The following is a 17,592-nucleotide window of genomic DNA, read 5'->3' on the forward strand; positions in this document are numbered from 1 at the left end:
CTAGAGTGTTTGGTTCTTTGCATGCCATTGATGATAGAGATAGAATGGATCTTGTTGAATGGTGGAACAGGTATGGCTCTGAGGGACCTTTGGAAAAATTAGCAGTTATGGTACTTTCACAGGTGTGGTTAATACTTCTTCTACAGAGAGTTGTTGTAGCACCTATAGCTTCATCCACAATGTCAAAAGGAAAAGCCTCAATGAAAACCGGGCAGAAAGATTGGTTTATGTATGCTACAACTTGAGGTTGTTAACACATTATTATGAGCAGACTCGATTTGACAGAGCATATATCACTTGGGATAGCGACCTAGAGGAGGAGAATTTGGAGGATGGAGCCTTATATTTAGTACAAGTGGAAGCATAACTTTTGAACGATGAGGAAGAAGGAGTAGCAACAACAGTAACATGTGACAATTTGGATGCCCCAAATTTCTACTGCAGCAACTGATTATGTTTCTCCTATTTGTTAATTACTGAACCAAATTATTTATTGTTTCCTACAGTAAATATCGAAACTAATACACTGTCGTCTACACCATTTAAATTATAAGCGGAAAACAAAAACTGAACAGGAAAGAAATACACAACACATCTACACAGTTATTTTTGGACAAATGTCCCCGGAAAAACCCAATGCGGGAAAACCGGTGCAGCAGCTGAGGATTTTATTATTATGCAGTAGTAATTTATGAATACAATCTCTATTCAGTGACAAAGAATATCACTGACAAAGAGATTTGTGAGATTACCTAACACTATCACTGGAAGTCCTGGCTGATCCAGCCCTTGAATGAACAGCCCCTGGCTGCCTCTACGCAGTGTTTGCGCCAACCCAGTGTCACACTGTCTAGGACCTGCGTCACTCTTCCCGATTGATCGATTTGCCTCTGAGATTCTGACTTCTGCTCTCCCGATCTCACACCCCGGCTTCCAGCTATAGAAATTGAACCCTCCAGCAAATTTCAAACTCCCTCAAGGCTTTTGCACTGCCTTTGTGTGGCCCTGCATCAATCTCTTTGGCTTTGTGTTGCCTCTATTGGATCTCTCTCACTCATCTCCACTGAGTATTCTCCGACCGGGAAGGATCTCCTTTCAGACACTATCCCTGCCCCTCTCTGTAAAAGTCAAAGATCACTATCGAAAATCTCTCCGGCAGCTACTTTGCTTCAGAAAATCGAACTTTTGATCTCCCCTCTATGTGTTCTCCAAGTGCCCCTCAAGCCTCTTCTTATATCTCTCTGTTGGACAACCAATGGCCCAAATTAACTTCTAATTAATGGCTTAGATCATTTTGGCTTGATTCTCGTCTTCTTCTAGAAGTTACACCCACAGTTTAGATTAATACCCATTAATTATTTTAATTTCCTAAGTTTAGACTTAGGATCCCATTAAAAATAATTAATTGTTTTAATAAAACTGTCTCTAGGTGGAATTTCCAAAACGATTTCTGGGTATTGGAGAATGCATGTGTCTAAGCCTCCATGCAAATTTTGAGACTTAGAGCACATCTGATACTACCAAAAATCAACATAACAGCCATGCCATCCCCATCATCCATTAGCATTGCTCAAGTTGCACCATCTTTGCCGCCACCTCCATCTGCAACCTCACGTGGAGGTCATGCACCTTCTGGTTTTGGACGTGCCCATCCGACTATGTGGAAGGAGACTCTCGTTGCTCATAGACCACAAGAAAAGAATTAGAAATTTCTCATGGCAAAAAGAAATTTTAGTAGATAGTAGATTTATTTGTATTTTCTAGTTTCTAGTACTTTTTTATAACTGTTGACTCTGCCATATTTATTATGCTATTTTTTGTAAAAAATATATGACAATTTAAGTTTGAAGTTTGAAGTTGGCAATTATAACTCATTGGTAATGAATTATGAATATGATGCTTCGTGAAAGTTGAAACGTTTCATTTCATGTTTGATATTCTTTGTTATAGTTTGGTAATGGTTACAAGTACAACTTTAGTGATGACAAATGTTATATATTGAATTTTGAAACTTTGAAACTTTAAGATTGATGAGAATCGAGATGTTGTAACTTGTGGACCTATGGTTGATGAAGATTATAACTACTAGATGATTGATGTTATATGGTTTAATCCATGTTTTTATGTTTTTTATAACTAATTCATCATTCTACATGCTTTTGTTGACATATATGCATCAAAATATATAAAAATATATATTATATAAAAATCACTCCCGACCCGGAAGCTTCTGAAACTTGTCACTCCCCACTCCCACTCCCTGCTTCCAAGCAGCGTAGTGTTGAACAAGATGATGGCATGATCAATTCAAGTAGGGGTTGTTATGGATACCCATAGGATTTCAATAGACTGTACAAGCGATCCATTAACTATTAAATAATCCACAACGCCACCTGTACCAGTAAAGAAATGCATGCAAAGCCTCCTGAATAAGGAAAACTTGGTACGACCACATAAATATGGTAAGCTTGTGTTACTTTCCCAGGCTCATCAACTGTCTACCATATGGTAATCTGACCAAATCTCCTGAATGCCTGTTAAACCCATCTCTCAGCAATCAACCTCACAGAACCTAAGAGGGTTGAAGTAACTATCACATACAGAGCACTGAACATGACTTGTCAGAGATTTGAGGTCAGCAAGGGGAAGAATTTTCTCAATGCAAAAAAGCAGAATATTTTTAAACAAAAGTTGTAGACAATTGAGAACTCCATCAAGTCTCAGAAAAAAAAAATGATTTATTTCGAGGTTAAACACCATATAAAGTGTGTTGATGAAACCACAAGTCTCAGAAACTAGGCAAGCTATGAATAAGTAATGCACTACAGTTCAGTATACTCAGAACTTCACTTTGAGCAGTTATTCTATACAAAGGTTCAAACAAAAAGTAAAATCCTGCAGGCTAAGATCAAACTTAACAACTTTTCAAGCACAAATTTCTAAGAATTTTATAAACTTTACAAGTAAAAGAATATCATGTTGTTTTTATTGTTGTATAAAATAACATTGACATAAATCACCTTCACAGAACCAAGGTGAATAGAGCAAGAGCCATTCTTGTGTGGTACAGGAGGCAATATGTCAGAGCAGATGCTTGCGGAAGGGCAATCCCCACAAGAACATCCCAATGAAGAAAATCCACATGGAAAGACAGATACATTCATTGGCTCCATGGAAGAAGATGGTGGAACTGTTGTTATGAAATCCATTGAATATGGCGACCCAGGTTGATTAAGCGGTGCTTGGCGGCCAAGGAAAGCAAACCATTCTGCATCAAACACAAAGAAGCTAAACATTTGATTCTTCAAGTTATACAAAATGGCTATCAGGAAAATGTGCATTTATAATCAAAAGCCAAAAGAATGATTGCAGAAAAATCTAAAACAATGAAAAAAATAGAAAAAATCTAAGCTACACATTTCCTAGTTTCTATCAATTTTTGAAAATCAAATCTTCTAACAGCTATGTATCAAAATGTTTCTCATCTTTGTTAAACAGCATGAAGTCAGAGATAATTTCCAGAGAATTATCATACAAAAGAAGGAATAGAAGCTAACAATGGTTTGTCAAGAGGAAACACAGAGTTATGAGAAAATATTGAATTGCAAGGAAATAGCTATAATAGTTACTAAATGATCAAACATCCCTTTGCAACTTTTCTCAGTATTATATTGTTTTATAGTCTACCACCCTATAGCCATCAATCCCCAGAGATCCACAGTCATGGCTCCTAGATTGTAATGTCCCATATTACTTGAGCATGGAGTCATCACTCCCCCTAGCTTAACTCTCTCCTTATGGCTGGAAATAGGGGGAAATTATTATAAATAAAAAAGGCAAATTATTATTAATAAAAAGGGGCAAAAAGTCACTTGGAGGAAATAAGTGACTTCATCAATAAACTATTAAAAAGGAGAGTTCTAGAAGATTGGAGAAGATCCTGCAAAGTGTTTTAAAAATGGAGAGAATGTCATTCTTGTAATATCCCTAAAGGAAATTTATAATGATAAACAAAGCAAACATAGCAAAAACACACACAATTTCACACAATATTAAACACCCAGAATATGCCAAAAATTGCGATGATCTGAGCCCTTTTATTAAGATAAATGATGGGGACAATATGAGATCAGAAGGCATGCACCTGACCTTGCCCAAGGCAAGCTAGCAAAGCCCAAGTGATAAACGCAAGTGCCCCAACTGCTGCATAGCTGTCCCCTCTATTGCTCTGCGCTTAACACCCAAAAAACTGAATTGATGGCTGTGAAGAATGGCTGATTTGACCCCCTTCTGGTGCTCAGAAAATTCCAGTTAATTAACCCTGGCCTCTCCTCCAATAACCCACCAAAACCCAGCAAGGGTTTGGTCAAAAGTTGACCCTGGAATTTTGACCCAATTTCCCCTAGCAGTTGGGTATTTCGACCCACCTGTAAATGACAACACCGCTGAAGGCTCCCAAAATGGCTGAGATGTTCAGCAAATCCCATTCCGAAACATCTCCACAAGTCTCAGCCCCAAACTCCTCTTCCTCCCAATGTCCCATGTGTGGCACGAAAAGAGTACTACGTAAGCTCACGCAGTCCTCACTGAACCAGCTCCACAAATACGCTGAAGAAAACTCCCAGATCAGGTTGAAGGTGATGAAAACTCTCTCCTAGGGCTGGCATTCGAGGTCCACCGAAGCAAAGGTGAGATTCTCGCCTGAAAATTTCTTGTGCTCAACAGCGCATGCAGACTTAGCTTCGAGCTCAAGCATGCTAGTCAAGGTGAATGTTCAAATGATCAAATATGAACAAAATGAGTGCCTCCTAATTTTTCATTGTGCCTCCAATTTGCTCATGTGGGACCCAACCATAGATTTCCTTCATCCTTTCCCTCCAAGAGTGCATATATCCAAGAGGAGAGCATATTCCCTCTTTGGTGTGGCCCCACCATCTGTTGATTTGGGGTAGCATCGGATGTGCTCTAGCCACGAAATTTGGTGGAGAGGTTGGGGCACATGAGATCTCCAATACCCAGAAAGAGTTTGGGCAGATTCTAAACAGATCAGGAGATATTAAAATAATTAATATTTTTAATGGAGTCCCTAAGTCTAAACTTAAGGAAAATCAAATATTAATGTGTATTAATATGAATCTGTGTTAGAATGGTCCAAAGACATGGATCAAGCCAGATATAATCTTAGCCATTGATTAGGGACTTAATCTCGGTCGTTGATATGTCAACAGGAAAAGTATAAGAGGAGGCTTGAGGGTCACTTGGAGAATACACCAGAGTGATCAGTCATTCTATTCTCTAGAGCGGGGTTTGCTAAGAGAGATAGAATTAGTGATCGGGAGATGCAGCTGAGGGGCATTTGAGTACAGAGAGACAGAGAGGCAGAGATAGTGTCGGGAGAGCAGCGCAGTAGCCAAGGAGAGTGATGCAGAGCCAGCCAGGGCTCACGCAAGGCCACACAGAGGCAGCCGGGAGCTGTGCAGAGCCTCAGAGAGGCCAGCGTTGCTGACGCAGAGGGCTAGAGGGCTGACGCAGGGCCTCCCAGGGCTGATGCAGTCTAGAGAAAGGCTGATGTTGGGGTTTCTGGGGCAGATTGGTGCTGAGTAGCTGCCGGAAGGATTATCTGGGGTTTCAGCCAGGAGATTTGTCAGAAACTGAGAGGCATTAATGCCAAAAAAATTCTCTGTTGGGTAGGCCAGTTTCGGCACCCAGATTGTACTATGATATTGCTTAATAAGAAAACCCTCAAATAGCTGCACCAGTTTTCCAACATTGGGTTTTTCCGGGCACATTAGTCCAAAAATAATGGTGTCATATGGTGTGTTTGTTTCTGTTTCTTTTAGTTGCTGATCTGTAATATGTTGAGCATGCACTAGTGTTTATTTTCAGTATTTACATTGTAAATAACTTGTTAAGGAACATAACAAGTAGGAAGAGGGTTTCTAACTAAGTAAACTTAGAAACTTCAACACCATCCACTAGTCAATCGATTTTTCCCTTTTCTCCCATGTTGGACCCTTGCCTTAGCTCCAAAACTTCAAGTGGGATCCCGCAACCCACTTTTCTTAAGTGAGTACAAAATATGACAAAATTGGCAAAACTGATATTTCCCCTTAGCAATATTGCTAAGTGGGAATATCACAGTCCTCCCCGCCAAAATGTTGCTTATCCTCAAGCAACTACAAGGATGGATGTTGGAGTATCTACTCTCCCTCCCAAGTGTCATCTTCATCAGGCAAATTTCTCCATATGATCAAGAACTCTTTGATGACCTTGTTTCGCAAATGTCTCTCACGGGTGTCCAAAATAGGTTCAAGCTCCAAAACCAGATGGCCCTCATCATCCATGAGTGGTAACTCTGTAGTTGTTAAAATTGGCAACTAGGGCCAAACTCCATGTGTGTCATCTTATTAATGGCAGCTGATATTTTTCTTGGATCCCTCTCATCGAGAGGTGTAGGATTGATCTAAAGATCATCTGATTCCGATAAGTATTCATGGAGATATGAATTTATTTGTGTTATGGGACAATTCGTCAAGGTCGGCTAGCAACCAAATAAACCCCACATGTCCTCAACATTTTAGTATAAATAGAGGTGCCTTGAAAGTCATTTGGACACACTCACGTGGAATCTCTTCCTCTCTACTTGTCTTTGGGTTTTAGTAGGAGGAGAGATCCTAAGGGATAACACTGCCCTAATGGAGAAAGGTTCTACGCTATCTAGAGGGAGTGCCCTAGGCTCTATGTTGCCCTAATGAAGAAGCCCTAATCCGCCTTAATGCAGTCATGGAAGAGACTACTATAGCAGCAAGGAGAAGTTCTAAAGTGCCCTCAACACTAGTCTATAAGAGACCTAAGTTGTTGTCCTAAAGAAGAGACCTAGCCCTAGCCGCAAATCTAAACGGAGCCACAAACTAGCCCTAGCCGCAATCATGATAAAAGCCCTAGCTGCAGGTGGAAAGGAGACTCAGCCGCAGATGGAGGAGAGCTCTAGCAGTAGTTAAGGTAGGGGTCTGGCCGCAGTAAAAGAAGGCCTAAATCCGCAGTTAAAGGAGGCCTAAATCCGCAGTTAGAGGAGGCCCAAGTCCGCAGTTAGAGGAGGCCTAAGTCCGCAGTAAAGAGAGGCTGGATTCATAGTAATTGAGGAGACATATAAGCAGATAGAAAAGGAGACATAGCCACATAATAAGGACCCTATATGTGTTGTAGGTGACAACATGGAAATCTATGTGTGTTGTAGGTGTTACAGTGGGAAAGTAGTATAGATGTACATGATGCAATACATGGACAACAAGTACATGAAACAGTACATGGAGCAGCAAGGTACAACATGTCTAGATGGGACAGCTAGTACATGGAGCAACAAGGTACAACATGTCTAGATGGGACAGCTAGTACATGGAGCAGCAAGGTACAGCATGTCTAAATGGGACAGCTAGTACATGGTGCAGCAATGGTACTTGGGACAGCAATGAAACTTGATGGAGCAAGCAAGTGGGACAGCGGTATGGCAAACATGGAATGGCAATGTCACTAACAGTGGGACAGCAGTGGCAGCATAAGGTGCAACAGTATGATGTGTACAGCATGGTCATGAGGTCCAGCAATGTGATGATGTGTACAGCATGGTCATGAGGTCCAGCAATGTGATGATGGGTGCAGCATGGTGCAGCACGGTGAGGTGCAACATGATGACGAGATGCAGCACAATGATAGGTGAAGGAGTCACCTTGGAGAATCAGTTGAAGCAGCATGTCTTCAACTGATCTCATGTAGAGATGATCTATTCTCTTATCTAGAAAGTCTAAGTGTTGACTTCTGTTGTAAATGTACTATCTCTCTCTCTCTCTCTCTCTCTCTCTCTCTCTCTGTTGAACTATTGAAGAACATATAAGAATAATTGATCAAGGGTTTCCCCACATTGGGGTTTGTCCCTGGCTAGCGCCACATCTTGTGTCCTCTTGTATTGGCTTGTCTTCTACGATTTATGTTTATGTTCTATCTGCAGTTTACTTTAATGCTAATATGATTGCTAATCTAGAAAAGATATTGAGCTAACTGTGAAAATTGAAATAAATTGCTCTAAGCATAGAACATATCTAATTAACATGGTATCAAAAGTGAGGTGAAGACAATGCCCAAGCAAGAGTGAAAGAGCAATCACTGAGGAAAGTTAGGAAAGGACAAAAGCATCAATGGATTTCTCATCCCTCTTCTAATTCACCAAGGGTGAAGTCGAAGCAGAGAATATTATCAGAATGGCGCAGCGAAAGTTTTTGATGGCCTAAAGATCACTTCAATGGGAAGTCTGGATCTAAGGGTGGAAAGAGAGACAGATGCCTTGTTTGCAATAAGTTCAGCCATTATGCGAAGGAGTGTCCGAATAGCAGGAACACATCACTTGATGATGATAACAATCATTCCAGGGACATGTTCAATGATCAGAGGAATGACAGGTAATGTAGGTCATCAAGGAAATGGTTGACTCTTCAGAGAAAGCAAGGAACCCAGGGTATGAAGAATCAAATGTTGTTACTGATAAGATAAAGAAGCGTTATCTTGTATTGGCCCTCTCCTTCAGATTCTGTGGGAATCTGGCTTATTGATTATAGTGCTTCAAGGCACTTTATCGGATAGAAGGGTGCTCTCTCGAATTTGGTAAGAGATGGAACAATCGTGGGATTATACTTGGAGTCGATGTCACCTATCCCAAAAAGGGTGTAGGAAATGTTACCCCTCAATTGAATGAGGGTAACTCGATTCATTTACAGAATCTCTTTCATGTACCTGATCGCAAGAAGAACCTAGTGTCCATTTAGGCAATGGAAGTCAAAGGTTTCAGGGTGGCATTCATCGATGGAAAGGTACGTGTTTGAAAGTAGAAGTTTCAAAGATGCTTTTTCTCATGGGTTCAGGGTTGGAAATTTGTATCAAATTGCAGAATGGTCCATTGGGGATCATGTCAATTGACATATCTCATCTATAACACCGGAGGTCTACTTATGGGGCCCTACCCAATATGAGTCAGATGGTGACAAGGATGCCTGAATTCAAAAAGAGCATGAAGGTACATGTCTGAGATGTACCGAAGGAAAATCTTACAAGGGAACCATTCCCCTTATGTAGCAGGTCCACAGGTTTGGAACAACCTGAGGAGTTTGAGATTCATGATCAGGTATCTCATGTATACAAGTGGAAGAAAGCCCTCTATGGCTTGAAGCAAAACACCTTGGGCTAGTATGAGAGGATTGATAGCTGTCTGATGAAGCTGAGATTCACTAGGAGTGAAGCCGAACCAAACCTTTGCTTGAAGGTTGTGGATGATAGACCTCTCATACTAGCACCTTATGAGGATGACCTATTTCTAACAAGTGCAGACCCTCTCATTTGCAAAAGTAAGAGGGAGTTGGATTCCGGATGTGGAACGACAAACCGCAAGTCGATGACTACCTCGAGGATCGTAACTTTAAAATAATTTATATCGTAGTGATGCCCTAATGAAGATGTCGTAATCAGCGTTAACGCGGTCATGGAGGAGACTACTATAGCGCAGCAAGGAGAAGTTCTAAACTGCCCTCAACGCTGGTCTAGAAGAGACCTAAGTTGTTGTCCTAAAGAAGAGACCTAGTCCTAGCTGCAGATCTAAATGGAGCCACAAACTAGCCCTAGCCGTAGTCATGATAAAAGCCCTAGCTACAGGTGGAAAGGAGACTCAGCCACAGATGGAGGAGAGCTCTAGCAGCAATTAAGGTAGAGGTTTGGCCACAGTTAAAGAAGGCCTAAATCCGCAGTTAAAGGAGGCCTAAATCCGCAGTTAGAGGAGGCCTAAGTCCGCAGTAAAGAGAGGCCAGATTCATAGCAATTGAGGAGACCTATACGCAGCTAGAAAAGGAGACCTAGCCACGTAAGAAGGACCCTATGTGTGTTGTAGGTGACAGCATGGAAATCTATGTGTGTTGTAGGTGTTACAATGGGACAGCAATATAGTTGTACATGATGCAATACATGGACAGCAAGTACATGAAACAGTACATGGAGCATGTTAGGCCCCTATACTACTAGTGTAACCCCTTATTGTTATTAGTATAACCCACTTATTATATTGATGTACCCATGTAGTTCCCATATTGTTACTATTGTGCCCCATAGAAGCCCACTATTGTTATTATTGTGCCCTTACATTATTATTGTTATGTCGACTCTGATTATGTTATGACCCCTTACACTCCTATATATAGAAAGGAGGTCTTTTCATTTGTATCATCCAAGAATTGTTCATTTATGTAATGTAAAGGAGGTTGCCCCCTCGAAGAGACTGAATTCTAAGGCGTTGATCTATCTTTTCTATCTTTTCTTGAGCTAGTTTCATAACATTTGGTATCAGAGCTTTGGATTCTAGGGTTTCGCTGCTCCAAACAGGTCATCGTGGCATTTTCGCTATAACTTTTTTTCTGTGACGTTTCAGAAGTCGCAAAAAAAACCCATTTGAGAAGAAATCGCGCTGAAACTTGGGTCCGAATTTCAGAGCTTTTTGCGCAATATTTGCGGAGATATGATCTGAGGAAGTTAGTATTTTTCCAAACTCCTGAATTACATTCAAAACAGGTGACCTGGGGAAAATCGTCATAACTTTCTGTCTAGGGATCGAATTGAAATTTCGTAAGAAAGTACAGAAAGAAGACGGATTGTAGTTTCTTGTATGCATTTTCAGATCCAAAGGTTGAAACAGTGACTCACGGCACGTCGTACAAGTTCACTCTACTGAACTAGTCTATAATCAAGTCATCTTGGGAGATTGTGCATAACTCTTTCTTGGAGAATCCAATTTGGATCAGACTGGTGGCATTGGAAAGAGGACACAGAGGGCTACTACAGGTCACAATTTCAGAACTTAAAGATCCGAAAGTACAGAGTTACAGTCGTTTCAAGGTAGAGCTCCTAAAATCAAGAAAAAGCAAGATGAGGAAGTTTGATGGCAAGGATCTGGTAAATTGGATACTTCAGATGGAGCAATATTTTGATATACATGGTGTACAGCTGTTACAAAAGGTATGTATTGCATCTTCATATTTAGAACCAGATCAATTTTTATGGTACAAAGGGCTTTGTTCTCATAAACAACTTGTTACGTGGTCAATTTTCACGGAGGAAATGATAGCACATTATGAGGATACAAAGAGAAACACCTTCTTTAGAGCAACATCACAACAATTGGAAAGAGTAAAAGGGCTTTGTGACATAGTGGAAAGCAAAATTATGGAAACCAAGAAGTGTACGCTTCACAACTATAAAGATGGAAGTGTTGTTTTTCCTAGCCTTCCACAACCTACAAGGGTTACAACACAACAATTGGAAGAAAAAAGAGAAAAAGGGCTTTGTTACAATTGTGATAGCAAATGCACTAAAGGTCATAAGTGTGCTGAGAAGAAATTATTTTACATAGAACATGAAGAGGAGGAAGAAAAGGATCAAGAAACAACAAAAGAAGAAAATATACGCCAGGACACCACCCCAGAGAAAGAAGAAATGAATCAGACCATATCTTGTAAAGCATTGGCAAGAATTACCACTCCTCAAACTCTCAAGATAGAAGGACATATCAAGAAGAAAAAGGTGCAAGAAATGAAAGATCACATCGAGAAAGAATAAATGAATCCAACCATATCTTGTAATTCATTGTTCGAAATTACCACTCCTCAAACTATCAAGATAGAAGGACATATAAAGAAGAAAAATGTTCAAGAAGTGAAAGATCAAATCGAGCATCAAATAAATCCGACCATATCTTGTAAAGGATTTGAAGAAATTACCAGTCCTCAAACTCTAGAGATAGAAGGACATATCAAGAAGAAAAAGGTTCAAGCAGTGAAAGATCACATCGAGCATCAACAACAAGTTCTCCAACTTTTAAAGGATAATGCCACTTCGGTGCAAAATCAAACAAAACAACAGGCACTTAAAAAATGGCGACCTTACCGAATGGGAAGACTCTTCAAGGATGAGGATGTGGAAGCACTGTTTTGTGCTATTTATATTATCCAACCAGATTGGATAAACGAAGCAAGGGATGAATGGAAGAAGGACGAAGAAGTACGACCACTTATTCAAAAGTTGCAAAAGATCCCAATTCAAACAATATTGCCAAAAATTAAAGAGGAAGGAAAAATCATATTGGAACCTGGAGTAGTCACAGAACAAAAACCCGACAGCTACGAAATTGATCAATTTCAGAGTATCTCATCAAGTGGAAGAACTTACCCGCTGAATATTCCACATGGGAGGACAATAATTTTATACAGAAGCATCAAGAACTACTCAAGCATTGAGGACAACGCTTTTTGAAGGAGAGGGGCATGTTAGGCCCCTATACTACTAGTGTAACCCCTTATTGTTATTAGTATAACCCACTTATTATATTGATGTACCCATGTAGTGCCCATATTGTTACTATTGTGCCCCATAGAAGCCCACTATTGTTATTATTGTGCCCTTACATTATTATTGTTATGTCGGCTCTGATTATGTTATGACCCCTTAGACTCCTATATATAGAAAGGAGGTCTTTTCATTTGTATCATCCAAGAATTGTTCATTTATGTAATGTAAAGGAGGTTTCCCCCTCGAAGACGCTGAATTCTAAGGCGTTGATCTATCTTTTCTATCTTTTCTTGAGCTGATTTCATAACAGAGCAGCAAGGTACAACATGTCTAGATGGGACACCTAGTACAAGGAGCAACAAGGTACATCATGTCTAAATGGGACAGCTAGTACATGGTGCAGCAAAGTGCAGCAATGGTACTTGGGACAGCAATGAAACTTGATGGAGCAAGCAAATGGGACAGCAATATGGCAAACATGGAATGGCAATGTCACTAACAGTGGGACAGCAGTGGCAGCATAAGGTGCAGCAGTATGATGTGTACAACATGGTCATGAGGTCCAGCGATGTGATGATGTGTACAACATGGTCATGAGGTCCAGCAATGTGATGATGGGTGCAGCACGATGAGGTGTAGCACGATGACGAGATGCAGCACAATGATAGGTGTAGCATGGTGCAGCACGGTGAGGTGCAGCATGATGACGAGATGCAACACAATGATAGTTGAAGGAGTCACCTTGGAGAATCAGTTGAAACAACATGTCTTCGACTGATCTCATGTAGAGATGATCTATTCTCTTATCTAGAAAGTCTAAGTGTTGACTTTTATTGTAAATGTATTATCTCTCTCTCTCTCTGTTGAACTATTGAAGAAAATATAAGACGAATTGATCAAGGGTTTCCCCACATTGGGGTTTGTCCCTAGCTAGCGCCACATCTTGTGTCCTCTTGTCTTGGCTTGTCTTCTGTGATTTATGTTTATGTTCTATCTGTAGTTTACTTTAACGCTGATATGATTGCTAATCTAGAAAAAATATTGAGCTAACTTTGAAAATTGAAATAAATTGCTCTAAGCATAGAACATATCTAAAATTAACAGTATTTGTTGTCACCTGCTGCCCCAATACACCCTTTTAAGGCAAAACAGGTGAAAAATTTTGTGAACTCAACTCCCTAGGGGTAGCTCTAGCTCATACGCTACCTCTCCAACCCTCCTGGTGACTCTGTACAGCCCATAAAAGCAGGGCTTGAGCTTTTCGCCCCCTTCTGTTTGAGTGTGCACTGTTTGTACGGCTGAAGCCTCAGGAAAGAAGTTGATTTTGTGACATTTGTGCATAAAGTATGGATTGTATCTCTGAAAGTTGATCCTCCTCACTAGTTAGGGTTCTTGAAGTAACCCTCTATGGATACCTTATTATGGTTGAAATTCTCTTACAATGCTCCACTATGCTATTCTTATGAAGGACATACCTTAGAGACGAGTCTAAGGTCAATATTGTTCTGATTAATCAGGCCTTACTTAAGTAGTAAAATATTTGATGAAACTTGAAGTAACTAGTATTTCCTCTAAGCAAATTTTGGAACACTATTGAAGTATCTTCCAAAAGTGTAGTCATCATTAAAGGTATTTAAGAGTTGAATAGAGGCCTCTCAGAACTAATGTTTAAAAGCAGAATTGTTTAAAAGGCTGACTAGAAGGCAGTTTGCAATAGTTGCAATCAGAAATACATTAGGACAAGGGTCTCTTCAGACACAACAGTGGCACACATCGTAGGCATCATCAGATACAACAGTGGCATATTGTTGCATCAGCAAACTTGAATATGAAAACTTCTTGTGTGTTTTGATTCAAGGATTGTGCATTTTGACAGAATTCAAGGAAGCAGATTTGTAGTTTGACAGTTGACATATTTTTGCGTATTATTGTTCATCTGAAGCATACATCAGAAGTAAAGGGGCTCATTAAATATATTTGTAAGTGGTTCATTGTCCCTATTACAGGAGCCCACAATTTTTTCTCTATATTCTTATATATTTTCAGTGCGGTTGGGTGGTGCAAGGCAGGAGAGTGAAGTCTCCTTCAGGTTGGAGCCTAAAATTTAGGGTGGCAAGGTAGAAGGGCAGGTTGGGGCCTGTGCAAGGTGTAGAGCATCCTTTCAGTTGAAGTGGATAAAACTATGGCGTTGGAGCGTCCTTCCAGTTGTTGCTGGTAAATTAGGGTGTCGAAGCATCCTTTCAAGAGTTGGAGCTTCCTGATATACTTGAATACTTTCTAGAGTACTAGGAAGTTGCAACTTCACTTTCAATTGGAGCTAAAGTATTTGTGTACTCATAAAATATTAGAAAAGCGTTCAATGTTTTTTCTCCCAGAAGGGTTTCCACCTAAAAATTTCGTGTGCACTGCTCTTGTGATGCGTTAATGCTTAATTATCTGTTGTTAATGCTCTCAATTTTAATAACTAACTCCCCCCTCTCAGAATTTCCAACAATTGGGATTGGAGCAGGTTCCATCACAAGCAGTCTCACCACTGGAAGAGAGATCATGTTTTGCACAAAGATCAGAGTTCCATTATTTAATGGACAGAACTATGCACTTTGGAGTGGAAGGATGAAAGCATATGTGCAAGCACAAGGATATGATGTCTGGCAATCTGTAATGACTGGATACAAAGAACCCTCGGCTCCTCCAACAGATGATGCAGGTAAGAAGCTTTATGATAGTAATGCTAAAGCTAGGAATGCAATTTTGAATGGTTTAACAGCGTGTATATGTTAAAGTAATGCATTTCACATCAATGAAAGACGTTTGGGATAAGATCCATAATATATATGAAGGGGACAAAAAGGTCAAGGAGGTAAAGCTTTAGACTTTCCCATGAAAATTTGAGCAACTGAAAATGAATGAAGATGAAAATATTGCAAGTTATTTTCTCTAGGTTGATAAAGTAGTAAATGCCATACAAGGATTGGGAGAACCAATGGAAAACAAGGTAATTGTCCGAAAAATTTTGAGATCACTTCCGATGAGATTTGACGCTAAAGTCTTAGTGCTTGAAGAAAGATCAAACTCACAAACTGTCAGCATCGATGAGCTACATGGAATACTTACAGCTTACGAAATGAGAACAAAATAGGAGAATCCATCTAACTGAGAAGCAACTTTTATAGCATCCAAGAAGACAGAGAAAAACAAGCAACAGTCAAAGCCAAGCCCCAGTTGCAACTGCAACAAAATTTCAGATGAAGAAATAGCCAACTTTGTGAGAAAAATGAGGAAAGGAATAGGCAAATACAAAGGTAAGCTTCTGTTAAAATGTTTCAATTGTGATAAAGTTGGTCATTTTGCTTCAAAGTGTCTTTATGCAAAGAACTCAAGCAATGATGATGAAGAAGAAGCTCCTAGGAAAGTAAAGAAGAGTCAAAGAAAATACAATAAGCAAAGTAAAAAAAAAAGCCTTCAAGAAAAGTTTCTACCCAAAAGAAGATAGCTCTTCAACTGAGGAAGAAAGCAATAGCGATAGTGAATATGACACAAGAAGAGTATTATTCATGGCAAGGGATGACCGAAATGTGAAAATTCCTAGATCTAACAATCTCAGGAATCCTACTGCAACCAGCAGAATCTACTTCTCCTAGATTGTAAATTATGTTACAATCTTGAGCATTTGCTTTACAAGTACAATTTCCATTTTACATTTGCAAGTGATATTTTATTTCTTCATCTTGATCTAACACTGGTTTTGCAGGACTACTTATCATTTGTACTTTGAATTTCCATTTGGGGAAGCACTTATTATCTATATTTGAGCAATCATTTACAAGGCACATATTTATATTCTTGTCTCCTAGATGTTGCATTGATTACAATTGAATATATATCTTCATATTACATTTACATGTTTGCTTATATCTTGGACCAAGTTATACTTGAGAAGTAGTTCCACTAATCTTAGTCTCATAGAGCTTTACATTTCACTTTATTAACCTTTTTAGGTACCACCTCCCTTGGTTTAACTAGGAGAGAGTTTTAACAGAGGGAGTTGGGATTAGGATTAGGTGACAGCCCCTTCTCTGAGTTTGCCACAAATAACACACCTTGTGGGGTTGAGGATTTTTCCCACATTAACTTAGGTGTGCAAGCGAGGTAGCAACACTACCAAATATTGTACTTTTCTTGTCTAATGAAAACATTTGTCTTACATAATTTTGAAAATGGATTTGCCAAGTTGGATTAGTAACATGAGAAATGAATGCTAAAAACATACGTAGATAAAATGTATCACTAATGTGAAAGTAGGATAGAGAAGAAAAAAATGCATGAAAAACCAATGAATTTGCTACTGCCATTTGTTTTATTGAAAAATCAAATGTTGATAACATGTAGGCTATTATAGTAAAGCATGCAAAAGGCTAAATAAATGGTGGATTAATCAAAACCACAACCTATGTAGTTACCTCTATAAGTCGTTGCCCCGCCTCCGACAAAGTCAATTGCTCGAGTATTCATGGCACCAAATTTGACCTCTTTGCAAGAGTTGAATAATTCCTCGCCGTAAGTACTCGTTACATAGAAGGCAATGCCATCAACGGTCGAATTATTTTTTACCTGCACAAAACATAAAAACCAACATGTTAATCAAAAAACATATTACATCTCAACATAGGAATATGCATAATGTTAGAACTCATGGGTTGTAAGCTCCTATATCAATGTAACATCAACTAATCCAAGGATCCATTTATGGAAACAATCTAAATTTCATGCCATTTCAAATCGTTTGCAACATTTACAAAACCCCTATGAAACCAAATCCAAGTCTCCTAAGATGCCTCCAAGAAGTTGATCATAACGAGCTTAAAAAAAGCAAATGTTTAATACACCCACGCCATCCATATAGAAAAAAGTGTTCACCAAATGAGGAAATATAGCCCACAAGAGAAAATGCATTTCCTCCCCAAGCATCATAGCATGGACCTACCATTAGACCTACATAGCCTACCTATGAGTGTGGAAATCCATATATTATTACATTGAATTCATCGATTACCACAATATTCCATGCCCTAGTTTGTTATGTTCGTCCACATATCACTCCCCTATGACAATCCTAGTGTTTTACATGTTATTAATGCTTCAAATCACATGATACATGTTAGGATATAATGTGTCATAAATCCTAAAAGGATGGTAGGAAACTCCTACGCAAAAATG

At 39.5% G+C, this 17,592-nt stretch overlaps 1 protein-coding gene across 2 annotated transcripts in view; it reads right to left on the minus strand.

Annotated features, from left to right (window-relative positions):
• Nucleotides 1-17,592, minus strand: part of LOC149237701 (uncharacterized) — a 492,469-nt gene that overhangs the window by 381,660 nt on the left and 93,217 nt on the right. For both annotated transcript variants that reach the window (XM_089372754.1, XM_089372755.1), the window contains exons 6-7: nt 16,836-16,986; nt 3,021-3,268 (exon numbers count right to left, since the gene is read on the minus strand). In XM_089372754.1, coding sequence (XP_089228880.1) covers nt 3,021-3,268; nt 16,836-16,986 — 399 coding nt within the window. The remainder of the gene's footprint in view (nt 1-3,020; nt 3,269-16,835; nt 16,987-17,592) is intronic.

This window comes from Pinus tabuliformis, chromosome 8 (assembly GCF_031772625.1).
Source record: "Pinus tabuliformis cultivar Carrire ecotype Pingquan chromosome 8, CPIR1, whole genome shotgun sequence".
In the NCBI taxonomy this organism is placed as follows: Eukaryota; Viridiplantae; Streptophyta; class Pinopsida; order Pinales; family Pinaceae; genus Pinus; species Pinus tabuliformis.